Source organism: Callorhinus ursinus, unplaced genomic scaffold (genome assembly GCF_003265705.2).
Source record: "Callorhinus ursinus isolate GAN/ISIS: 27379988/994484 unplaced genomic scaffold, GSC_fseal_2.0 scaffold60, whole genome shotgun sequence".
Taxonomy (NCBI): domain Eukaryota; kingdom Metazoa; phylum Chordata; class Mammalia; order Carnivora; family Otariidae; genus Callorhinus; species Callorhinus ursinus.
Window position 1 is genome coordinate 4,055,244 of NW_027397122.1, and position 26,067 is coordinate 4,081,310.

At 47.9% G+C, this 26,067-nt stretch overlaps 1 protein-coding gene across 7 annotated transcripts in view; it reads left to right on the plus strand.

Annotated features, from left to right (window-relative positions):
• Positions 1–26,067, plus strand: part of COBL (cordon-bleu WH2 repeat protein) — a 277,479-nt gene that overhangs the window by 236,993 nt on the left and 14,419 nt on the right. For all 7 annotated transcript variants that reach the window (XM_073885054.1, XM_073885055.1, XM_073885060.1 and 4 more), the window contains 3 exons: positions 10,288–10,597; positions 22,157–22,251; positions 23,471–25,314. In XM_073885054.1, the coding sequence (XP_073741155.1) occupies positions 10,288–10,597; positions 22,157–22,251; positions 23,471–25,314 (2,249 nt within the window). The remainder of the gene's footprint in view (positions 1–10,287; positions 10,598–22,156; positions 22,252–23,470; positions 25,315–26,067) is intronic.

Below are 26,067 nucleotides of genomic sequence, written 5' to 3' on the forward strand. Positions count from 1 at the left end.
AGTGAGCAGGGGAGGAACAGAAGGAGAGGGTCAAGCAGACTCCCTGCTGAGCGCAGTGCCCCATGCAGGGCTCCATCCCATGACCCTGAGATCATGACCTGAGCCAAAACCAAGAGTCGGACACTCAACCGACTGAGCCACCAGGTGCCCCAAACCTTAGTCTCTGGATGAACCCAGCCAGCCACCACAGCAAGGAGGGCAGAAGCTCCTCAGGTCTCCAGGCCTGAGCACCAAGAGGGGGAAGGGAAGAAAAGATATTCTTACACCCATCAGCTGGAAGTGTTAATATGTTTAGTAGATGTTACAGACAGTAGAACTTCAGAAACTATCGGTAAAGAAACGGAAGGACAGACTGACCGAGAAAGAACTTTGAATCTAACATACGTTACAGAAAGAATGAAAGAAAGAAAGAAAGAAAAGAAAGAGTTTTCTTTTTTCTGTTTAGTTGTTCTTAAAAACACCTACTGAGATGTTTTATTGCAGTGACAATTTTGTCTGTACTCAGTGATCTCCACATTTTGGTATAACCAAAGGATGGAGACCTGAGGACAGGAAGATGAGGGAGAACCCTTGGTCAAATGACACATTCAGTTAATCAAAACAGGGGAAAAGGAAGATCTAAATTTTAGGACAAATTAAAATGGTGACTTTTATGAAAGACTGAGTATATAATGGATGGTAACAACAGCTGTATATAAGACTCTGCAGAAATGTTCCTCATTCAGTCACTTTGATGCCAACCTTAGGTCAGTAGCGGTGGCTAAAAAGGATATTTCAGAAAGCTAAGCAAAAGTAGACCACACATTTTGTTCTCTAGGGTTCTGGTGATAAAGGATAGATCATGGAAGAAACTAGTGGAGGAAACGGGCAGTATTTTTCTTAGATTGCCTATCTGGAATGGCAGATGACTCACCTTTGCTTCATGCCAGACCTGACTCATAGTCAATTCAAAATCGAGTCCCTTGGCAACCTTGGAAAGTCCCTGAACGTCAAATTTTCTGAGGTGTTGATTAAATACAATTCATGTGCTTTAATATTCTAGACTACCTGGAGACAGGGTTTCTGTTTTGATGACGAAAACTAAAGCATCAGCTTTGTTCTTGCCAGCATGAAGTACACACTTCCTTCAGAGACGAAGCCCCAGAAATGTATATGTAAGAAAGGACTGAGCTTTTTTCTCAAAGGTAGTTTAGAATATACCGAAATCCCTGGACAAATGGAATCAAGATTTGTTCCATAGAATATAGAAGAAAATCTTTTCACTTAGAAAAGTTTACATGTAGGGATTCTCCCTAAAATCCATTTCTTGGTGAAAGAACCTTAATTTGGCTCTTGCCTAACAGGTGATTTTGTGTAATTTTGAATGGACTTGCCCCTTTAATGGGCCTGGCAGAGTAAGTTTCTGCAACATGTACCCTCAGGGATAGATGAAATAATTTGTTGGCTGGGGTTTCTTTTATAATTTGCAAAATAGGAATAATGATATCCACACTGCAGAGGGCATTGGATTAAACTGGAGGTAGGTAAATATCCATCTGAACAGTGCAGAGTGTCAACACCCAACCACCACTGTAGGACTTTCAAATGTCAGTGTTGGACTGTACTATCTGGTAGTAAATATCCAATGGTCTAATATTTTAGGCAACCCTTAAAGCCAGACATCAGGGTAAAGGAGGAATCCTGTGTCACTATTTGCTAAAGCAGGCACATGACAACAGGAGGAAACTTCAGTTTTAAGACTGCTGAACTTAGCTGAAGGACAGTCAACCATTATAGCTGCTGACGGAAACTGTACACCTCATCCCAATGGAGTCCCCCCCAGAAGGTGACTTCCGTCTCTGCCTAGCCCAGTTGCCATAGGGATTTCTATTGTATACTAAGGAAACAGTGATGTTCATATGTGTGAAAGAAATCCACTTCCTACTGTTATTGACACCCTCATGTAAACACATGAAAGCAGTCACGAGGGGCACCTGGATGGCTCAGTCAGTTAAGTGTCCAGCTTTAGAGTTCAGCTCAGATCATGATCTCATGGTCATGAGATCAAGCCTCATGTCAGGCTCTGCACTCAGTGTGGAGTCTGCTTGAGATTCTTCCTCTCTCCCTCCCCCTCTGCTCCTCCCCCCACTGGCATGCGCGCTCTCTCTTTCTCTGTCTCTCTAAAATAAATAAATAAAATCTTTAAAAAAAATAAGCAGTCAAGAACCACTAAACAGTTTTTTTTTTTTCTTAATGCATGAAAGAGGGGCAACAAACTGATCAGAGGAACCAACCCCAAAGGAAGTAGAGTTAATTTAGGAAACAGAATAGAACTTTAAATATTTTTTGTCATTGCTTCAGAGAATTGTAATAGATCATCACATACATAAAACAAGAGCAAATGAATAAATAAATGAATAAAAGAACATCCAAAAGTTCTTGGAAATTAAATACAGACACATTTTGGTGAAATTGTTGATATTCATAGATAAAAAGGAAACCCTTACCAGCTTCGAGAGAGAAGGTTATAGATAGTTCGAAAGAACCGTGGTAGCATACGGGTTCTCATCTGTGAGGCAGGATGCCAGAAAAGAAGGCACTGAAAATACAGTCTTAAAGAAAGATTGTGACCTGAATCTTGCTTGGATTTAGCCATACTGATTGTCAAGGATGTGGATTAAATGAAGACTATCTTCAGACACAAGAAGGCTTAGAGAGTCAACTGGATCCAAATTAGATTGTCTTGAAAATACAACTACTGAAACATGTAATCCAAATAATGGAAAATAAATCTAGAAAAGAGAACCATGTGATATGCAACTGTCTCATTTCATATAAAAAGTTCCTGTAATGGAAGTCCCATAATGCAAAATAGACATATATTTTTAATTTATATTTTATATTTACATACTATACTTATAATTACGTTGTAATTAATTTGCATATTATATATTTAAATTATATATGTATATATGTTATATGTCTAGTTACTATATTAATAAATATATTAATGTATCTAATATTTATAGTAAATACATTTGACATTATCGTATTTATATTTAATAAATATTGTATATATATGTATATATATATATATATATATATATGAAAATATCAGGGCAATTACACATTGATTAGACAGAACTCTTTAGTTCCAAGAGACAGAAACATGTCTTGGACTAGTTAAGAAAAATGGGTTTTTGTGGGAGTTTTCTGGCTCACATAACTGGGAATTCCAAGAGATGAATCCTCATTATGGTCATGGCTGAGTCCAGGCACCCAATTACTGTCATAGGACTGTGTTTTTCCCCCATCTGTGGATGAGCTCTCTCCATGTGCTAGTCCAAGTGACTGCCATTTATCCAAGACTCCCCCATTCCATTGACTCCAGCCCAGTGAGACCACCTCCCCCAGGAGCTCTGGTGGGAAGGTCCAGAGACAGGCCTTGATTTGTCCAGCCTGGGACATGTTCCCTTCTTTGGCTCTACGGTTGTGTGCACAGTTTAAATTGGCCAGATTTTGGTTCATCTCATGCCCACCCTCTGTGGCCAGGGGTAGGTAGGGGCGGTTGTTAGATATTCCCAGATGTTGAGAAATAGGTTAGCCACAGAAGGGAGGAATTCACTTAGCACTAACAGGGAGGGGAACAGTGGTGGACAGACAAAAGCAGCATCTGTTGCCTATATATGTCCTAACAGAACAGGGATTGCCTCACAGCCTTGCCTTACAGTGGTGGAAATTGAGATTTTCTCTGCCCATTTCTCTGGGCACATCAGGATTCTAGGATTAGATTCTAGTGAAATATGGGTTGACTGATACCAAGAATATATTACTTGACTCTTAAGGGAATCCAGGTCTATTTTAGATCCATAGGTGCTTTCAAAGTCTTCATTATCCTGCCTTCTTGAAGAAGTGTGTGTGTGTGTAATAATGCTTTATAGTGAACTGGCTGCACTGTTATCTACATCATGCGGTATCTTTGAGAGGCTCGGGTCTGTGCAGCTTTCGGACCAGAACGCTAATGTTAGTTAAATGTTAAATAGTGCCCATCCAAATAAAGAAGCTGTCATTTTGAAGGGGAATGAATACCTAAACTTTTGAGCGAACTACCTACGGAATTAACTAGAGGAAAAGAAGGTAGGCAGGATTAGGGCCACCAGTCAAGGCAAAATACATATAATGTGGGGACAGAGGGTCTCTACACCCAACCTCTCCGCGCTCTCCCCCCTGAGCACTTGCACACATGTGCCCCCACATGGACACGCCACCATGAAGCCCATGAGGCACCATAGAGCGCAAGCACTTTCGACAGAACCTGACACTTGCCGTTCGGTCTCATGTTTCCATGCTTCTGCCCATTCTTTGACCCTTCTGTCCTCCACCTGCCCACACCATGCTTGTTTCAAGACCCTATTCAGTGGTCACTTTCACGTCCTCTCTAGTTAGAAGGAACAACCCCACTTCCGTCTTCCTGGGGCATTCTCCGTGTGCTCACCATCCCAGCTCTTCAACTGACTTGTGTATGTCAGTGGGGTTTTTTTCCCTTAAGATTTTACTTCTTCACTTGAGAGAGAGAGAGAGAGCATGAGAGAGAGAGCACAAGCAGGGGGAGTGGCAGGCAGAGGGAGGGGGAGAAGTAGGCTTCCCGCTGAGCAGGGGGCCCAACACAGGGCTCTATCCCACAACCCTGGGATCATGACCTGAGGCAGACACCTAACCGACTGAGCCACCCAGGCGCTGCTGTGTGGGTGGTTTTAACCTAAGGGAGGCATTTCCCTGGGAGAACACCGAGACTTTCCAAAGGAATCCACTCCGAGAGGTTATGCCTCTGTTTTTGTATTTGTTCTTACAAGTGAGGTGCCTGGGAGCTCACCTGGGGGCAGTCTCAGTGCCAGCACCCCCCCCCGGACTTGTAGGAATGCCCTTCTCCTCCCTCACAAAATACAGGGATAGCACTCAGCCATCAGGAATCCCACTTGGGTGCGGTTCCCTGAGATGGGCAGACCTATTCTTGGTGCCTGACAAAAGGATAAATGGAATTCTTGGGAGAGGGTTGATCAGGTAAGAAATCAAAGGACTTGGCAGCAGATCCTTTTGAGCATCAGGTGATTTCCAAGCCTTCTTTCTGACAAAGAATCTAATCAAGTCATTGGATCACAGCTCATTAAGCATAAATTTTGTGACAGATCAATTAAGTGACATATACCGGACAAAGAGTTTAAAGGCTTAATTGCCCTCTACTTACTCATGTGAACAAGCCTTCCTGGTGCTTAATATCAGTAGAATGAAAAATATGAGCTGCCATTTATGGCAAACCCCTGCCTCATGCTAGCAATAAATAATCCAGTCATTTTAAAGGAATTAATTGGAAAAAAGCCTCATCTAGCTCACTATGAGATGCCCTTTCAATGAAATTTTACCTTTTCAACAAGTGTCAAAATTTCTAAAACATTTTTGCCATTTGTATTGACTGCTTTCTGTTAATTATCACAGTGACAACCACTCCGTGTTGAGAAAGAATTTAACACTGCCATGTTATGGTGAGAGAAAATAAAAATTAAATTTTAATTTATATACTGAGCTGAGCTTGGAGTCAGATTGAGATTCTCTCTCCTTCTCCCCCTGCCGCTCCCTCCACCCCACTCATGCTCTCTCTCACTCTCGAAAAAAAAAAGAAAAACATTTTTTAAAGTATTAATATTTACAATGCAGTAGAAATTACATCTGTTGCAACCCACTGAACTCATGATGGAAGTTTTCAGGTGACAATTATGAATGCTAGGAGTACATGGGGGTTCAAAATTATTGGGGGATGTGTATGACAAAAATTACTGACATGTACCTATCAGCTTGCACCACTGGTTCAGGGGCACTTTGCCAGTGGCTCCCTTATTTTTCCCTTTATTCCCAGTACCTAGAACATAGGGAACTAAGTCACAGTAGATGGAGATGAAGGATGAGCATCACTTATTGGCTATGGATGGTGTGCAGAAACCATAGGCGTCAATGTGAGATGGGGAAGAATCCTTTCTGTGAGACATTTTCTCTGGTCCATGTCAATGCGGTGGAAATGACCCTTGGGAAGTCTCCCTTGGTAATGACCAGCAAGTGAGCAAAATCATAGGATACATGATCTTTCATTTGCCTTTAATAAAATCACTCAAAAATTAATCTGTTACAAAAGTCCTTGGGAGATCCTTATATTTAGTGTTTAACATTTTCTTTGGTGACTTTGTAACAGAAACACTCAATGAAACTAGTATTGAACAGAACACGATAGTGTTCACCTTGAGGAATTGAGAGCCTTAAGTTAGCATTTTCTTCCTTACATCTGAGCTAGAGAAATTTCCTGGAGCTCTCATTTAGATCGAATGGCGTTTGAACCATGGGATTATAAAATTTAGGTGGAGGACAATGAAGCGGTTAGTATTCCTTATTCGGGTTCTATGGCTATTAATTTGGAAGAGAATTGGTATTAGGCAACAAATTAAGTGTGTTCTTCACATTTGCCAAAATCCTGCCGTGATAACATTTTAGCTCCAAAAGGTTGTTCACGCCTTAAGAGAAGAGCAAACCTGCCAGCGAATTAATTAAGTCAAAACTCATGAGCTACACTTTTAGGGCCAACAGAAGATAGCCGAAGGGATGTCGACATTGTTGTATTCCTTTTACGATTCCTAGTCTGTCACCCGTCAGTTGTCCGAAGAATGTTTGCATCTTACATTTTGATTTGGGATTTCAGAGAATGATAGTATTCTGTGTCCAGAATGGATTTTAGAGCTCATCAGAACCCCCTTATTTTACAGAAAGAGGAAAGGCTGTTCCAAGAGAACTTGGACCTCAGTGTAGGATTCAGGCTCTTAATCCAGCCTTAATCCAGCCGCCCCTGGATTTCAGGCTGGGGTCCCTGAAGCACTGGCTTCACTGGACCAGGGGCTAAGTGAGGGAGGTGAGGGGTGCACAGAAGGATCTCGAGGGCCCCAATCTCATGACAGCCAAAGCAGCCCCAAGCTTTTATGTTCGGGGCTTCTGTTTATCGATAAAGAAAAAACAAGTCTCCTGCACCATTATCTTATTCAGAAATTGTCAAAACGTGTCACAGCTCACAGGGTTAATAGCAGGAACCAGCCCAGCGGAGGAAAAGACGTGAAGTCGGGGCAGGGTGAGTGAGGTGGGGGTATCTGATTCCAAGCAAAGAGTCTCAGACTGACAGAGCTGACTGCAGACAGACGTGAAAAATGCACTGAGCCAGGTTGGAGCCTCCCGGGAATGTTCCTTCCCATCTCCAGATCGGTGCCATCTTTGACAGCTACCCCAGAAGGGTGGCAGGAAGTCGCTCACACGAGTCTGAGCCCTTGCACGTGCTGCTCTCTCCTTGGCCTGTCCCCTGGGCTGGGTGCCCCCGTCACTGCTGTCGTTCTGTCGTCCCGTCCTCACCCACACGTCCTCACCACCCGCTGCCCGGGGCATTGCTCCTGTTCCTTCTCCCCGAGCATTTATGCACCCGTCCTCCTGATGCCTGTATGACCCCCCCCTCCTGAGAGCGGGGCGCCTTTACCCGCTTCTGCCCAGCACCAGCTCCCTGGCCCCCCACGCGGTGCATGTTGGGGGGCCCCTCACTGAACACCTGTCCAGTGGGTTCAAGGATGCAGTTACCCAGGCCCTGGAAGGCGATCCATGAGAAGTGGAGGGCTCGCCTGGGCAAGACGGGAGCTCCGGTAACTGCAGTCTTTACTGTATATTGTGAAAACGGTTTCACACGTAAAGGCTCAATATAGATTTCTCACACATTGTCAATTTAGGTTTGCAGTTGGCTTAATTTAGAACAGTGACTTTCAACTTTTTTTTTTCCTCAAAACTTCTGAAGGATATAAAGGAAGCCCAGACGAGCATTCTGGATCTCATAACTGGAGAGAAAGGGGCTGGGGTGGGCTTGGAGCCCCCCACCCACCAGCGATGAACTCTGAGTTTCCAGGGCTTGCGTGTGTCAGGAGAACGCCTGAGCCACAGGTGGGACCCGTGGAGAGGTCGGCTTCAGGGAGCAGAGCCCCTATTTGGTACCTGCTGTGTGTTGACCCCTCCTTCTGACCAGCCAGACCCACTTGACCTGTGCAAAGGCACCTAGAGTTGGTTTTAGCATATGGCACCGTCGGTCTCTGTGTATGTGTCTGTCCCCTCAAAAACCATGTGTCCCCAGATTACCGAGACTCGTGGACTGGAAATCTGTGTCCCAGGTCCGATCACAGGGCCCTTCCCATCTTGGCACACGCACCCCCCACCCCCAGCAGTGGAGACACACCAGGGCCATCGCACCTTGGACGGGCATCACATTGAGCCCTCCCCATAGTCCTATGGTGGCCCATGAGCCCACCTCCCAGACAAAACTGAGACCGAGGGGTCCAGACCCCTGCCCTGACCACCATTCAGCTGCTCTGCTGGGATTCGAATGCAGGTCTTTGTGACCTGAAACCTTTATGCTCGTTCACCGTGTCCTACACCACATAGAAGAGAAAGTGTGAATTTAACTGACCTACTTGCTCAGCGACAGTGACAAAAGGGAAGGCAGGAAACACAGGGGTCTGGCTTGGCCATCTGGGCTGCTGTTGATGGCTGTGCGGTGGAGCCCCTCTGAGTGGGGTCCCCAGAATGACACGATGGGGTGGAGTCTCCGGCCGTGTGGGCAGCGCGGCCGGCAGGCGTCCGAGGTGCGACAGCTCATCAGCAAACCCCCGGCAGGAAAGGTCTGGCTGGACTGGTCCGAAGGCAGCGTTTCTTCTGCACATCCACCCTCTCATTAAGAGCCTGGCCACAGAGGCTTGGAAGAACGCCGCAGGAAGGCGGGCATTGTTAAAAAAGCGTTCACTGCATTCGGACACATTGCCTTGTGCATTTCTGCTGCTTCTCTAAACAATTCCTCCTTTGTGTTCCACTCTTTACTTTTGAGCTCGGTTGGGAAATGTCTGTTTTGCTTGGTTTGTTTTAATTTTTGTTCTTTTGTTTCATTTATTGTTTGGGATCTCAAATAAGCCAACCCCTGAAGGAATGGTCTCCTTGGCGCTCTTTTGGGCTCATTAATTCTATGTTGCCAGCCTACTGTCCTGATGAAGCCGTGGCTGAGGTTGAGGACAGGGATGCTGGCACTTGACTCTCAGGGCGTGATTATGTGCAGTGAGCACCGGGGACGCCAATGGCCAGTATTCACATTAGGCATCCAGCAGCTATGTACTGGAGGAATGGTTCTGAAGCAAAATAAAAAATTTAAAAAAAAAATTTTTTTTTAATACTAAATAAATAAACAAAATACAATGAAACTCCAACACAACATAGTCCTTCCTTCCCGGCCCACCAGGGATTGAGATACTGAAGTTTAAAATCCGTTTCTGCATTAAATTAAAGGAAGACAGCCCTGCTACGCAGCCGGTCCAGAGTCGCGTACTCATGTCCTTCTCCCGGGCATGGAGCGTTCCGTGACCTCAGAGAAACTGGAAGCTCACTCTACTTACACGCTTAATGTATCTATCCCTGAAGAGTTCGCTTGGTAGGTGTGCCAAATGGCTACAGTGTTCCCCCATCCTTCGTACTTAAGTATGATGGAACTCTGGCTCTGATCCATGCAAATCTCTGCATCTCATTCTTTTGGCTGCGGTAAAGCTCACTTAAGAGCTCAGGGGGCCAGAGGACCTCCACCAAACACACTTTTGTTCTGGTTCTTTTTCATTTTTCTTGGAGGTGATCCTCCAAGATCACCTCTTCTTTGGACCAGATCTCCCTGTCTCGCATGTAAAAATGAAGGGGGGGGGAAATAAATAAAATAAAAATGAAGGGGGAGCCAGGTGCCGACAAAGAGTGCCATTAATACTTTAGATCAGATTCCGGATGTTTGTATCGAACATTTGTCAGAAGTTCCCAAACAGTATTAGCTATTCCTAAGTCTGTTTATATTTGGAAACGATTATTTTTTTTTTAAAGAACTCATTTTAAAACAACTTCAATGAAATCAAGGGTCAGGCTGGAAAGAATTGCATCCACCACGTCATTCGTATGAATTTTTAAATGTGCTTGCCCATAGTCAGATGCAGGATAAAAATCCAAAAGGCTGATCTGTAATGTGATTTTTGAGGGAAAGTTTTGCTCTCGATCACATATATGCCTACAGCTCCCTCCGAGTTAAAATATTTCTGGAGGGAGCCGTTGCGTTGGAACGGGTCTTGCTTGATTCCGGGCGCCCTGGATTCCAGCTTCCAGGTGAGTCAGGCGGGTTGGTGTAGAAACGTGCTGGCTGACTTGTCCTTGCCGTGTCTTGTCCAGTGAGCCTGCCCCTGGGCCCCAGCAGTCCCTGCGGCACGGACAGGGTCCCACCGGTGCTGTGGGAGGCCGAGGAGACCGTGTCTGTCAGCAGCTGTTTCGTATCAGAAGACACAACTGAAGACTCTGGAGTGGTGAGCTCCCCCTCAGACATCATCTCCCTGGATTCCCAACACGACAGCATGAAATCCAAAGATAAGTGGGCCACAGACCAGGAAGACGGCAGTGACCAGGACCTGGCTGGAACCCCGGAACTGGGTCCCCACAAGAGCCCCACCTGGGAGAGGAACAGCTCTGGGAACTGGCATCCAAGGTGAGTCAGGGGACAGCTGGCGAGGGAGGCCCCATCCTAGCCTCGGGAGGAAGGTCTTCTGTTCACGGTGACCCAGCCGACGCCATGGCAGGTGCCCTCCAAAGTTGCCACTCCCCGATGTGGGGGTTCACTATCCACAACCATGTCTTCAGGGTCTTTGTAGACATGTAGGTGTTTATAAGTAATACCTAAAGATTGGCTTTGTTAGTTTTCCCTTTTATGTAAACGACACCATAGGCTCAGTGTCCTTTTTTGCTCAAAATCGTGTTTTCAAGATCCATCCATGATGACACATGTCTTGTGAGTTCATTTATTTTTCTGCTTTTTAATTAATGAGCACTTAGGTCATTCTGGTTTTCCACACCACTAGAAACAATGAGGAAGTTGGACATATGTCTCTGTTTACACATAGAGAGCTTTCTAGAGGAGAAATTATTAGACATTCAGAAAAACTCATCCCCAACTATGGACTGTTGGCAAATTGCTCTCCAAAATGATTGGCTGGTCTACAGGCCCTCCAGTGGTCTCTAACGGCCTGCCATCCACACCTGCACCAACACCTGCCATCAGGACACCCCTACTTTTCCACTCGTACGGGTGTCCAATGGCACTCCACGTGCTTTTTAATTTACAGTGTTCTGATTAGTAAGAATGAGCATCTTGTCCAATGTGTATTAACACTTTGATTTTCTTCTTGCATGACTTGCCTTTCTGGAGACTGCCCTTTTTAAAAATACTTTTTAAATTTTTTATTAAGAGAGAGAGCACACAAGACTGGGGAGAGGGACAGAGGGAGAGGCAGAGAGACAATCTGAAGCAGGCCCCACACCCAGCATGGAGTCTGACTCAGGGCTTGATCCTACGACCCTGAGGTCATGACCTGCGCCAAAATCAAGAATCGGACGCTTAACAGCATGAGCCACCCAGGCACCGCCACAGACCTTAAAAAACAAACAAACAACAACAACAACAAAAAACTGGGATGTTACTTTTAAAAAAAAAAAAAAATTCATTAATTTCTTCTTAATCTGTAAATCAGTTCTTTACTACACACAGTCTTTAAGACTATGCCTTGAATGTAGCTTTGTTTTCTCTTGTTGCATAAAAATGGCTTTTTAATTTTAATATTCTTAAATCTGTCCCTTTTCTCCTGAATGTGTATAGTCTTTGCATATTTAAGAGACCCTTCTCCTACCCTGAAGGACTAAAGATTATCTGAATTTCTTATAAAAGTTTAGTGTCGTTTTCTCACATTTGGGCTTCTCAACTACCTGGGTTTAGTTTCGGGTGTGATGTGAAGAAGAAAATCTATTTTTTCCCACTGACTCCTAGCTCCACTTTGGACTATGTACATGCCCCCGGCGGTCTGTTCCATACCACTGGCTTATCTGTCTGACATCGTCCCAGCAGCACACTGCTGTTGTCCCTTTCTTCGTTCTTCTAAGAAGAAGGTTAATTCTCTGCAGCCCATCAGTTTTTTTCTTCACCCTTTAAATAATTTTAAGAACTAGTCACACACACACTCTTATGGAAATAGTAACAAAAGTAGAATGATCCCAACAAATTCGCGCGTCGATCACCAAAACAAATGAATGCCTTTGTGTTTTTCATGTTTTGTTCCTACTTTGTCCATATGAACACACAAATCTTTGCCTGGTTAATGTAACTGTAGTGTCAGTAATAATTTATTTTGATTTATTTTTACCTAAGGATTTATCATGAGCATATGCCCATTTGTTAATTACACTCTAATAATTTTAACGTATAACTCGTCAATCTTACGGACCATTTCAAGACCAAGTTTGTATTTTCATTTGACAGGAAATTAGATAGTACCAGTTGCTCCCCCCGCCACACACACACACCAGGTCTATTAGCCTGTGCTGTTTGCATCTATGAGAGCCGAGAAAGAATTATGGTATTTCCTTCTTCATCCATGAAACATTAAAAAAAAAAATCACTTTCTACAGTAATCCCCAGGTCTGTTCTGTGAGTTTGAATGGAGATTGCACACCCCGAGCTCTACATCTGAAGCTAATCAGACATTTTTAATTCTGGCCCCTCGGGATGCTCATGTTAGTCATCGTTTGCTTTGCTGGCATTGACCGCTGATGTAAAATCTTGCTGACTTCTATCCAAATATGAGAGTTAATGTTGCCTGTGGCCACAGCCAGGATAATCATGGGAGTCTTTGGAATTTGATGCTTTATCCCAGCAGGGAGTAGGGCATGTTTTTCTGCCCGATCCTCTGGGGTGCCATGGAATTTGAGAGTAGCAAGGCGGGGAGTGAGGGGGCTCTGACCGACCCACAGTGGGTCCCCCAGCACTAAGTAGTTGCCTAGTCTTTGCGAGTCCCCATGACTTTGCAGAGCCTTGTGCATTTGCTTATGCATGCACAGATGATGCCTCCTACCTCTCAGAGGTGTGGTAAGCCTATAAATGCCCAGTGTGCGTGGCTCAGTACACATTGCCTGTGTATCAAATAGGATACATTGTCAAAGTTACTACTCTTAGTTTAGGAAATGAGGCACCCAGAATTCTCTGGGCTTCCAACAGCCCAGCAGTCTAACGAGGATGAAGATAGCCTCTGAGACCCCCAGCCCTGTCTGTGCTATTCCACTGTCTGTCACAGAGTTGGGATCCCCCTCTGCCTAGGACTTTTCATGGAATGACCATAGTTAGTGCGATATTGTGATTCATAAGAAATACCTATTTGGTCACTCAAAAGACCAAAACATATGCCTCATAAATATTGGTCTTCATCCCCAGTTTCTGGCTCAGAGCTCCCAAAAACCTTGGAATTTCCGGAGTGTTGAGAATGATAAAGGTCTTTTGTTATGTTAATGAGATGCCTTTTGGAAAGCACCCTTGGGTGGGGGCTGGTTGCCAAGGGAGCCAACGAAGTGACTAAAAGGGAGAACTTTCAGCTCCCCTCCCTGACCATCCTGGGAGGGAAGAAGGGCTGGAGGTAAAAACAGCCAATGGCCAGGGACTTAGTCAAACACGATGATGCTATGAAGCCTCCATAAAACCCCCAAAGGACTGCATTGGAGAGCTTCTGGGTTGGTGAGCACGAGCAGGTTGGGGAGAGTGGCTTCTGGCTGGAGAAGCATGGAGACCCTGCCCGCACCTCTCCTTATGCACCTCTTTTTCTGGCTATTGATTCTTATCCCTTCCGATGTCCTTTAAGAACCTGGTCAACCCAAGCCTTTCTCTGAGTTCTGTGAGTCATCCTGGCAAATTAATTGAACCTGAGGAGGAAGGTGTTGGATCCTCCATTCTGTAGTGGTCGGTGGTCAGAAACAGGAGGCTGGGGTCTCAAGTGTGGGGGTGGGGAGCAGCCAGGTGGGACTGAGCCCTCCGACCTGTGGGTCGGATGGTGTCTCTGGGTCCATAGGGTCAGAAATGAGTTGAATTCTTGGACATCCTGCTGGAGTCAGAGAAATGCTTGCCGTTGTACATAGGTCAATGCCCCCGACATCTGTATTGAGTCTGGGAGCACCTGAGAAGTTTCTTTTGCTGGAGTGCTCTCCGCTGACAAGTAGGACTGACTCAGAGACTGTGGTGTGGTGTATCACATGTTTATTTCCAATATGATTTTCCATCAAGCTCAGGGTGACAGAGAAGCTGGTAGAAAGCTGGGGTTGCCAACTCAAAGGCTCACAGGGGCCAGGCAGATAATGAGGGTGAGCGGCCACAGAGGGCAGCCCCAAAAGCTCAGTCTTCTCTCGAGAAAGCAGCCTTGCACCCTCCCTCCAGACTTAACCCGGAGGGATCGCAGACCCAGCATGGCCGGCTTTTAAGAGAAGCCAGAAATCCAAATTTTTATGTGAGGTCTCCCAAGTTTTAAATGTTGGCAATCAAGTCAGACATTCAGAGCCAAACCAAACACATCTGCATGCTGGGCGGGACCCGCTCCCAGATGTACACTCCACTGACTATTAAGGGGCACCCTGGCCCTTCCTCCTCTGCCTGCTTCTTTTCCAGCTTTGGAATATCGTAGTTGCTCGGGTTTCTCCGGTGAGAGAGCTCTTGAAAAATATCTTCACAGATATGTGTGGGGACTCCTTCTAGCTTCCTCTTCGTGAAATATGAAAGTCTCTTACAAATTCTGCAGGAAAGCAGCCTGTTTCAATAGCCCCCCTCTGTTCTGCCTCCAAATGTTCCTTGGGATAAGGCTCTGTTAAGCAGTTTTTGAAATGCTGTTCTGCACATTCCATCATCCCACACTGTCATGCCGAAAGCCCTTACAAGTACTCACTTGTGTTGCATGGGTATGGAGAGAATACATCTCGCTGGATGAACGTGGTGCGTCCCGGTGCACTCTGTGGTCCTGTCTGCAGCCGTGGGCACGCCGAGAGCATGCATGAGCGGCAAAAGGCAGGGAAGGCCGGAGGGGGCAGGATAAGGTGGGGCCAGACCCAGGGGTAGGGGAGCCACAGGGACTGGGCCAGAGGTCCAGTCTGCAGAACTCGGGTGAGCCAGGCCAATTTCAGCCCGTGGTCAAGTTCAGTGGGATGAGAACCCAGGTTGGGGGGTTGGCAGCCCCGGATCAAGCTGAAATTGTGTGAGAGCAGAACCCACCTCTGTTCACAGAGCTGTGGCCTTGAGCTCAGCCTCTTGGACAGAAGACCCATTTCAGAACACTGCACAGGAGCATCCTACGTTCAACAGGGTTTGAGAGAAACAGTAAGGTAGAGCAGGTTTCCTGACATTCTGCACCCCCGGGGTGGGGGGAGAGGGGCAGGCAGGGCAAACACAGGCCTGGCACCAGCACTCACTCAGCAATTTGTATGTGCCCCTGAAGCACGTACCTCACCTCTTCTCCAAGGAGATGGCACCCCTGTTCTCAGTGCCGACTGCTGGTCCCCGGATCCACCCTCCTGGCTCTGCCCTGTGGGATTCTGATACCTAGTTTCTGTGGTAAGAAAGGATGTTCTTCTTGTGTGGCCAGCGGCAATGATCGGGGCATGACCGTGGCCGTGAGACCAGTCCATCCTCTGAAGGCCAGGCCCTGGAGGCTAGGGCAAAGCAGAAGGCACCCTCCCTCTGGCTGGGGGTGCATCCTGAGAGGTGGCAAAGCCGTCCCTCACACTCTCAGCCAACCCCCACATCATCAGCTTGTAGCATCTGCACTCTGGGGCCAGTCCCCAGGAAGAAAGGGAGCGTTTGTGGTTTTCTGCTTTGCCGGAGGACCCTATCCTTTTGCCAGCCTTCTGTTACTCAGGTATTCACGGAGTACTGGTGGGAACAGCGCAAGACCCTCTGTGACCTGAGTGAGAAGACCCAAGTTTGTAAGCCCTGCAGAGTTAGGTCCCTGTTTGCTTGGCTATTTCTCCTTTCTCTGCACCCTGTAGACATCAAAGCCATCTGAACAACTTTGGCTAGGGTTGCCTCAGGGCCCACACTGACAAATTGGAGGCCAAGTGCGATTTCCTCCAGGGCTCCTGGCGGGTTGGCCTCAGCTGAAGGCATCCTTCTGAAACTATTCAGCCCAGTGGCAAAGTTCAACGGCTCTGTCCCCTGCAGTTGATTTAGAGGCTCCGCTCGGGCTGCTATGGCCACCACCTCTTCAGTGACCCCATTGGCTGGGCTCCCCCGAATGCCCTGCGAGCCAGGGTTTTGAATTAAAGAATAAATACCAGTTTTCTAAAAAGAGCAAATGTGAGTGCTTGGTAATAATTGGAATACCGTTTGTGCTCTGTGATCTGCAAATGATATGTTTTCCATCAAGTCATTCGGTTGGATCCAATTATCATCTTCTGTTGCAAAATAAGTCTGTGAGCTCAACGCAAACTTGGGACAACACATTCCCAACATTTTCCTCTAAACTTAGCGCAGCCAGTGAACAAGCTCAGGGAAGAATTCAGCCCAAGAGCACAGGAACAGCACAGATGCACAGGTGATGGGCGCCCCTTATTTTGGGGACACCTGAGAGTGGCCCCGTGTGCAGCTCCACCCAGGGCAGGAGTCATTCCACTGGGACCTACATTTGTTTAAGCATCTCCTCCCAGATGCATCTCCTGTTGGTGTATGGCCTGGGCCAGCATTCCTCAAACTTAAAGAACAAGTCCACGAGAGGAGCAAAAAGTCCTGAATCAAGACTGCCTGGGGTCATGTCTGCTCATTGGTGGCGACTACGCTCTTGGGCCAGCGACCTGACTGCGTATCGAATTCCTTAGTACGCGGAGAAATGGAGGACCTCTCCCCCTTAGAACAGTGCCTGACATGTTGGCAGCCTTCAAAAACTGACAGCTGGTGTTGTTAGTTGTTGATTTGTATGCTTTGTATCTATCTCTGATCACCCGCCTCTTTAAACTTCATAGCGCCTTCAGAAAGAAACTAAATGTGTCTATGTACATTTGTGTGTGATAATGGGAGAAAACAGAGAGGACTTTGCCTCCTACCCACCCGAGGGGGCATCACAGTGGAACGTGTGTTATTTCTAAGCCTATGAATCCCGAAGACTGTCTTGCTGTAATCAGACAGTGTATCTGTCAGAGTATCAACATCGTGGGACTCTAAATTCCGGGGTGCCTTTGGCAAACATCCAGGCAGAATAGATGAGAGGTTGGATAAGTGGGTTTCAGGCTGTGTTCGTTAATGGTAGGGCCCCACTGAAAGCAGGGTTAGAGCCACAAAGGAAAGAAGGTGCAGCTTCAGGAGAAGGGAGCCCCCCGGTCTTGCCTGCCATGGCCCCTCACCCCCCATCCTCTGCCGTCCCCAAGTCCGTCTCAGCCCCGGTTGACAGCAGGTGGTAGGCATGAGGACATTAGCAGTGAGACCTGTGGGACCCTGTAGGGCATGAGTTTCTGGTCACGTCGAGGAACTGAGGGTGTGTGGTGCAGCAGAGGGGCTGGCAGAGACGGGGTCATGCCTTTCCACTGGCTGGTGCCGGACTGGAGGGGGTCCCAGGACTCTGCAACCTCAGCAACTCTGTGACCAGCAGCGCTTAGAAGCATCTCCCACCTTCTAGAACCCTAGAACTTTGTGACCCGAGAGCACTTAGAAACACTTAATAATACATCCTAGAACCCAGATACTTTGTAACTATGTTTGCAAAGGAGCGTTTAAAAACCACTCCAAAAATACATACATGCATACATACAGACCCAGCACGCCAGATCTTGCAGAACTGTGTTGCTCCATACAGGAGCTCTGGCCATGTTTGGCGGCTGAGCCCTTGCCAGGCGGCTGACCCAAATGCAGATGTGCTGTGAGTGTAGAAGACACAGACTTTGGGGTGAAGAAAAGAGCTCTTCATATTAATTACATGATGATACATAATGATGATAATAATGTGGCTTAAGTATTGGGTTAAATCAAGTATACTAATTAAGGTGTAATAAAAGTGAAGTCAAATAAAGTACTTAATTAAAATTAATCTCACCTATTTTTCTTTTTTTTTTTTTGACCACGAGATTTTAAATTACACGTGTGGCTCCTATTCTGTTTTCAGGGGACACGATGATTCTAGAACTCTGAGGCTCTGTAAAAACAGGAGCGCTTGTAAATGGGCTGGGAAGTTGAGCACATATGACTGTCATCAACTGTAGATTTTCCCAAGCTTCTTTTCCTTCGTTGATCGAGTAACTGTTTTGAAAATGCATGAGTCGGTTTGGTTGTCATCAGCAAATTGAATCACTACCTGAAAGGGACATTTTATTTTCCCCTCACACTTTTTTATTTTTTAATTCTGCCGTTGGATAAATTACTTAAAGAAAACTCTTTTAGCTACATCAAAAAGAGAAATGACCGGGGCGCGTGGGTGGCTCAGTCGGTTAAGCGTCTGCCTTCGGCTCAGGTCATGGTCTCAGGGTCCTGGGATTGAGCCCCGTGTCAGGCTCCCTACTCAGCGGGGAGTCTGCTTCTCCCTCTCCTTCTGGCCCTCCCCCTGCTCCTGCTTTCTCTCTCTATCTCAAATAAATAAATAAAATCTTAGAAAAGAGAGAGAGAGAGAGAAATGACCTCACAGGCCTGAATGGATCAGAATCAGCCCATGCTCTTTTACTCTTTGTCATATAAAATGACAACAAAAAACCAAAACCTATTTATCCGAGGGCTGATTTGACACGACTGCTCCCAAGTGTCCTTTCACTAGAAGCTGGTGAGGCCATGCCATGGGCCAGATGGGGGGCTCGGTCACCCTGATGCCCTCGCCCCCTGCCCTGCATCCCTCGCGCCAGACACAGCAGTGGCTGCAAGCTGTGTTCTCTGCGGCCACACTCGGTGTGAGAAAATGCTGCTGGTCATGTTTATTCAGCGTGTACAACCCGGTATCAGAATGTCCGCGCTGTGTTTGTTTGCTCTTCGTTTTTCTTGGTCTTAGGCCAAAACAGACTGTCAACATGAAACCTATCTGAAGACTGGGGTGTACGTTGGGGGTGCGGAAGGTGCCCGGGAGAGGAACATCTGTGCGCGTTTACTTTCAGCTACAAAGAAGCGGACGCTTCTTGCCAGCTATCGACTCCAGGGACACATCGTGGGCTCTCCTGCTAAGCCCACAGAATGCTGGCCTCCAAGCTCAGGGACGAAGTGCTTCGGACTGGTTTTTGCAGGGACAGAGGAATAGTCACAATCCATGGCTAACCCTTTGGGGGCAAGTAGATAGCGGTGGATGAGGAAGGAAAAGCAGATATCGCTAAATCTCTCCCCCGTGAAATTTTACGTTGCCCGGCAAAATAGATACGTTGATGTTAGCTTTGACTTTTGCCAAAAAATCCATTGGCGAGGAGCCCAGGGCCCAGAGCACAGGGACCCCTCTGCATTGTATCATGAGAGGAGTCAGCTGCAGGGGCCCAAGTGGGTCAGCAGCCTTGGGAACAACAGCCCAGCCAAGGACCCTGGACAGACCCTCCCTCCCAGGCTGGAGGCTCCCATCATGTGTCCACTCTGTCCCCTTGGGCAGGCAGGGCCCCAACAAACCAGGCCCACATCGGAGAATCTGGTCAGAGGGCCATGTGAGGTGCAAGGCGGGTAGAGGTGGAATGGGACTGAGTGACAGCATCCGGGTGTGCGGGGTCGCTGAAGCAGGCAGGGGAGAGGGGGCGCAAGAGAGCAGAAGCAGGAGGGACTGCACTCAGTGCAGGGTCCCCAGACTTCGGCAAGAAGGCTTGGGCTGTGGAAAGATAAGGAACAACTGAGGAGCCCCAAGCCCTTGGGGTTTGGCTACTGATGGCTTTTTAGGGGGCAGCTCAGGCTGGGGCCTGGCCCTGAGGAAGATGGTGAAGTCCTTGTCTCTGCCACCCTCTGTGGTTGTCAGGCTGACAGCTACTCACTGGGATTGGTAAGCACTGATAACAAAATCAAATTGTAAACACAATGGACTGTGCAAATCATGCATTGTATCACAAAAATGTAAACTACTTTGCAAAAAAAGAGTTCTCATTCATGGTCAGAAGGGCCCAAAGGATTATTTTAAAATTTGGCCATTTAAAATATTGCCTATCAGGGGCGCCTGGGTGGCTCAGTCCATTAAGTGTCCAACTCTTGATTTCAGCTCGGGTCATGATCTCGGGGTCATGGAATCGAGCCCCACGTCGGGCTCCGCACTCAGTGTGGAGTCAGCTTGGGATTCTCTCTCTCTCCCTGCTGGCTCTCTCCCTAATAAATAAAATCTTTTAAAATATATAAAAAATTGCCTATCCTTCAAGCTATTTTGTACCAAAACGAGCATACGTCAAGACAAAAAGGATAAAATACTCGCTGTAGTTCATTCATTTCAACAAATCCCAGTGGTTGGTGGTGGTTGTCTAAATTTCTACCGCCCTTGTCCATGGGTGTGTGCTGTTTCTAGATCATCATGTTCCTCCTGTGCATATGTCTTGATTTCTTCACATAACATGCTGCTGTAAGTATTGATCTTCGTCTCCACATAGACTCCAGGTTCAAAATCGACTGATTTTAGCACCCTTTGAAATCAACATGCAGTGTTGCTGGATATTTTTTAATTCCTCTCATAAATTCGACAAACATTGTTGTGTTTCTGTTTCGCTTGCTATAGGATCATTTTCTTAAGACAAATTACCAAAGGAGACTCGTGAACCAAAGTTCTTACAAAGTTTAAGCGATGTTTTTGTTTCTCGATGTGCATTTCCATTCCTTTCCGGTAGCAACAGGTGTGAGGGTCTCAGCTTCACCGCATCTCATCAGCTTGCAATGACTTGTTTCTAGTTTAACATTTATAAAACAAGAGCATTAGTTCGATTTTTACTTTAAACTGCTTTTTAACTCTCATTAATATCACTGTTCTCATAGAGCGATGTGGTTTAGCATGCTTTGAAGTAAGCAAGTACTTTGAAGCAGAAGTGCATGCAGAATTTTGTTTAGCTGGGCTTTAAGCATCCCAAATGAAGAGTAAGCATTATAAAAGTACCATTTTCAGTTTCGAAAACTGAAAATGCATCTTTCTTCTCTGCCACATATTTTGTTAACTATGTAAATTAAATGTGCTTAAACCATCACGGTCCATGAAAGAGAAAACCACAACTTTAAGAAAATGCATCCAATTACAGTCCAAGCAACAGCAGTAGGAAAGGGAGCCTTTGCTCTGTTTGGTCCTCATTAATTGGCCACAGGCACACACAACCAGCCCCTTTTGTCTGGCTTGTCAGAGGACATTAGCTGAGACTAATCTGGAAGCCGCTTCCTGGCTCCCAAAAGGACACAGCCACCAAGTAAGAAAGACTCATTTATCAGAACACAAACTCTGCTACGTAAGTGAGGATTGTGGAAAGCATATTTCATGCATCATTATCTGGGCTTGAGTAGCAAGGATGGAAATTGGTCCTCAATTTTAACAATCAGCGGAAAAGACCTTCAGCTTTCACTGAAGCTAGACAATTGCCCTCGACATGTCTCTGTTCTCTATGCAGTGAGAACAGAGACAAGAGCCCTTGCAAAGGCTGCATTGAAATTGTTTTGGCATTAGACGTCCTGTGGATGCTATTGTCCGCGTGACGCAAATAAGGCGAGTTCCGGCTCCCCTCAGCAGGCGAGTTGACATCTTCCTAGATGTCCAGGTGGCGGGGGCCACAGTGTGCCTCTGGACACACGACGTGGCCGCCCCCCTCCCCCCAGGGTTTGGAGCCCACATGACCTTGGGCGGATCCATTAGTCTCTCCGCACCTGGTTTCCTATCTGTAAACAACGAGAATACTACCTGCCTTAAAATGGCTTGTAAGGGTTATAACAAGATAATTTGTGCAGAAGCCCTGTGTCTGGAGCCTGGGGTGTGCAGGCCGTACCTGGAACAGAACGACAGGGGCAGCCCTCCCTGGGAGGTGCTTGGTCCAATCTTGGGGGGACGGTTATCACTGTCCCTGCTATTGTAATTGTTGCTACCGGTCACACATGCATGCGCATGCACACACACACATACACGCATGCACACACACCTGGACTGTGTCCCAGCAACCCTGAGGCCAGCAGGACCCCGTGAGTACAGAACTGCATGAACTTGGCTGTGTGTTGTGCCTTCCTCGGGTACTTCCAGAAAAGAGTAGAGAAACAAAGAATAAGAGAAATGAATGCCCTTCCTTTCTCTCTGGTCTTCGCTAGACCTGAAGCCACTATAACCTCCAGTGGTGATGAAGACCTGTTTCTCACCGGGCAGTTCCGGAAAACCCTTGAGGAACTGGACGAGGAGCTGGAAGGTGAGCGCAACCCTTCATCTGGCTATAGTATTACGTTGTGTGGCGGTAGACTCTGGTGGTTGTTTTCTTCTGGCCATGCTTGGCGTGGCTCCATGAAGGAAAGTTCGGTGGGAGAAACCCAGTTCTGTCTGAAGAAAGCCTGGGTGTGAGGGGCGGGCCGGTGAGCACAGCTCTGGAGATTTCTTTCCATCGGGGCTGCAAACAGTACTGTGGAGACATGCGAACAGCTGCTCAGATGCTCTGGATGGAACTGATTTTGCACGTTAGGAGGGATTCTACACACATTAAGGAACCGAAGTTCTCCAGTCCCCAAACGAGCTTGGGAAACACTGGGTGACAGAGGCAAACAGGTTCCCTAAGACTTCCACCCTTTTGCTTGCTGACGTTTGGCATATCTCAAAGGGAAATTCAGTACGCACCGCCTCAGCCATGAACCTGTTTATGGTGGAGCGCTTGCTATTGTACTGATAGGTTTTGGGGAGATGATACTCTGAGGCCAAAGCAGATGCAGATGATCTCAGTAGACAACCAAGGAATCTTTCAAACAAAGGCACACGCTGACAGTAATCTAGAAAGTAGGTTTTGGCCATGCCTTCAAACAAAAACCAGAACGAGACAGACTGCAGAGCTGATCCATAGTCTACTCACTTGTCAGCCTTCTGTCCTCAGAAGATGTGCTGGACAGAGTTGAAAAGGCTAAATCGGTCGTCCTGTGTCCCTCTAGCTGTGACCACGTGAGCGGCTGCATCCCTTAGGGCTAATTCTGAGGTGCCCAGTTAGTCATCTGCCTCTCAAGACGTTAAGGCGTGAGCACATCACCCCGTGTGGTTTGTGGTGCTTCTGAAGAACACGCGTAAGCCGAAGGTCAAAACCCAAAACTCACCTCCGTGTTCTGCGCTGAGACAGCGTTTCCAGGGGGCTCAGATTTACAGATGCAGTTTGTTAAGCCAAGGATGTTGGCAAAGTGTGGTACCTGAATGCCTTACCTTGAGACATCGCGGCTGTGCAAAGAGCTCCTCCATCAAGGCATCAGAGTTTGAGACTCGGGCCCCGGGCATGTGCAGGTGATGAATTGGAATGGCACTTTAAATGTATGTAAATAACTTACCCAAAAATAACCTCAGGAAAATCAAAGCCAGGGTGTGATTACACTAAGTAATTGGCTTGGGAATCATGCCAGCGATGCCAATCTGTGACCTGTGTTTGTCCTTCTTTGCAGAACTGGAAGAGAGCCCTGAAGCCTGCAGCAGCCTGCCGACCGGCTCCGTGAATGGCGCGTCCCCTCACTGCATGCCAGAGGCCACCGTCCCCGAGTGTGATGAAGACACAATCCCAGTCACCTTCATCGGGGAGGTTTCAGATGACCCTGTGGATTCGGGGTTGTCTTCCAATCGAAACAGCAATGCTGGTTCTTTTGACCTGGGGGGCATCGCGGGCAAGGGAGCCCCCCCAACGCCACGTCAGGAGGAGAACAACCAGCAGCACGGAAGGAGGACAGAAGGGCCCAACGCACCCGCTCCTCCCCACGACATCGGGGAAGAACGCAAACCCGCCTCGTCCGACCCCTGTGAGGCTGTGAATCTGAATAAGATGGAGCCCAAGGTGACTTCTGCGGCGTTTCACACGCACGGCCCAGATGCAAGGCTGAGCGGCGAGGAGCCTGGCTCTGCTCTCGGTGGGAAGACGCAGGCCAGCAAGATGGCGAGGTCACAGCCAGTGAGGGACAAGGAGGGTGAGGGTAATAGTGGCTCAGCACCACCATCCTGGTATCAACGGGGCCAAAACCCAGGGGGACGTTTTGGACTTAAATATGGCCTCACGACGTATAAAATTGTCCCTCCGAAATCAGAGATGAGGTGTTACGACAGAGGAGTCTCGCTCTCAACGGGTGCCATTAAGATTGACGAGCTAGGGAATCTGGTGAGTCCCCACGCCAACGGGGGCAAGACCATAGCCCTGTCGCCGTCTGCCCTCGACTTGGAAACCCAACCCATTGGAAAAGTCAAAGAATTCTGGAGGTCCAATTCTCTAGAGAAACACTCTGGCCAGCCCACAGAGGGCTCCACCAGGACCCCCACTCCCGCCACGCCAGCGAAGCCACAGCCTCAAGAAAACAGACTCCGAGCAGAGCCCACCTTCCCAGACCCCAAAGTGACGTCACCCCCACAGCAGTCTGCCCACCAAGAAGAGGGGAGACATCTGGAGGAAGGCAGAAGCCGGCCACCCACGGCTGCCCCTTGTCACATCAAAGTGCCAGCAGGGAACGCCACGGAAGTCCCATTTCTCAAGCCTCAGAGAAGAACATCCAGTCAGTACGTGGCCTCTGCCATTGCCAAGCGGATAGGGCCCCAGAAAGCCCACACTGGCATGGGGAGGAAGCAAGGCCATGCCGAGGAGACCCGGGAAGGCGATGCGCCAGAGCTGGCTGGACAGCCTCCCGCTAGGAGAGATGGTACAGCCCCCAGCCCGTACTCAGACACACGCTCCCGTACCGATGGGGAAGGCTCGGCAGTAGGAGCCCAGCCCAGAGCGCAGGTCAGCAGCCCTCCTGGGAAGCTGTCTGCTCAAGACTGTCCTGTTGGTGTCCACAGAAGTCCCCATGTCCCGCCGGTCACGGCTTCCCAGAGGGATCACGTGACACAGAGCTGGAGCCTCAGTGGAAAGCAAAGCACCAGCAACCCCAGGACCAGCTCAGCATCTGCCCCCACATGCACGCTGGATGGTACAAATCGCCCGCCTGCCCGCTCGGGAGATGATCAGACTCCTGGCAGGACCCTGGTGAATGGCTCCAGGTGGGGCCCCATCCACACCGAGCCTCCTCAGTCTCGGCGAGGGTCCAGCACGAATAACCATGCCGGACAGGAGCCCCTACCACAGGAGGAAAAGCCCAGTTTGTCCTGCGCAGATGTACACGAGACCGACGGTACGCTGCCCCCCAGCATCTTTGGGCCAAAGAAGAAATTCCGACCCGTGGTCCAGAGGCCAGCACCAAAAGACATGTCGCTGCACAGCGCTCTCATGGAAGCCATCCACTCGGCAGGGGGGAAGGACAGGCTTCGCAAGGTGAATGGCCAGGCACCTGCCTTTAGGGCATAGGCACATCTTCCACACCCACAGAGATCCTCAGGGGGCCCGGGGGAGGGGTGGGGCTAGCGGACCAATGAGCTGGATGCTCGGGTTTAATTTCCACCAGGAGTTTTCTTCTTCTCACTGCCTTAGAGTATTTAGGACCACGAAAGAGACAAAAACGGGTTTGGGGTTGTCCCCACTGCCTTTAAGCCCCTGACTCCCCTGGGGAAAGATGTCGACAGTAAAGTGTCCACATCTTGGGCCCACGGGAGCGGAGAGGTAGGGTGGATCATCCCTGACCGGTTCGTGAACGAAGGAGTGAGTCAGGGATGACTCAGGCGAGGACCATTCCTGCCTGACGTTCCTGCATCTCCGGCAGCTCATACTGTTCTTGTTGAGTAGCAATAGGGACAGTTTAGGACACTCCCTCCCTAGCCAGGCACTCAGCACCAACGCTCCGCACTGGGAACCATCTGCTTCGTTTTATAGATGAGGAACTGAGGCAGAGCACTGTCAGAACAGCAGAAAGCCAGCAGCCGTAACTGGGAGCCCGCACACCTGCCCTTTGCTTGTTAGATGCTCTCAGGTCAATATGCAATCCTAACTCACTACGGTTCCGTGCAAAAACATTCTTCCTTCTTCCTTCTAACGCGGGGCTGTATAATCCATCCTAGAGCCCTCAACTGACAGGTAGTGCTTTTGCTCTGAGGCTGTCCTACTTAGCATTTCTCCTTCCGGGTGACGTGT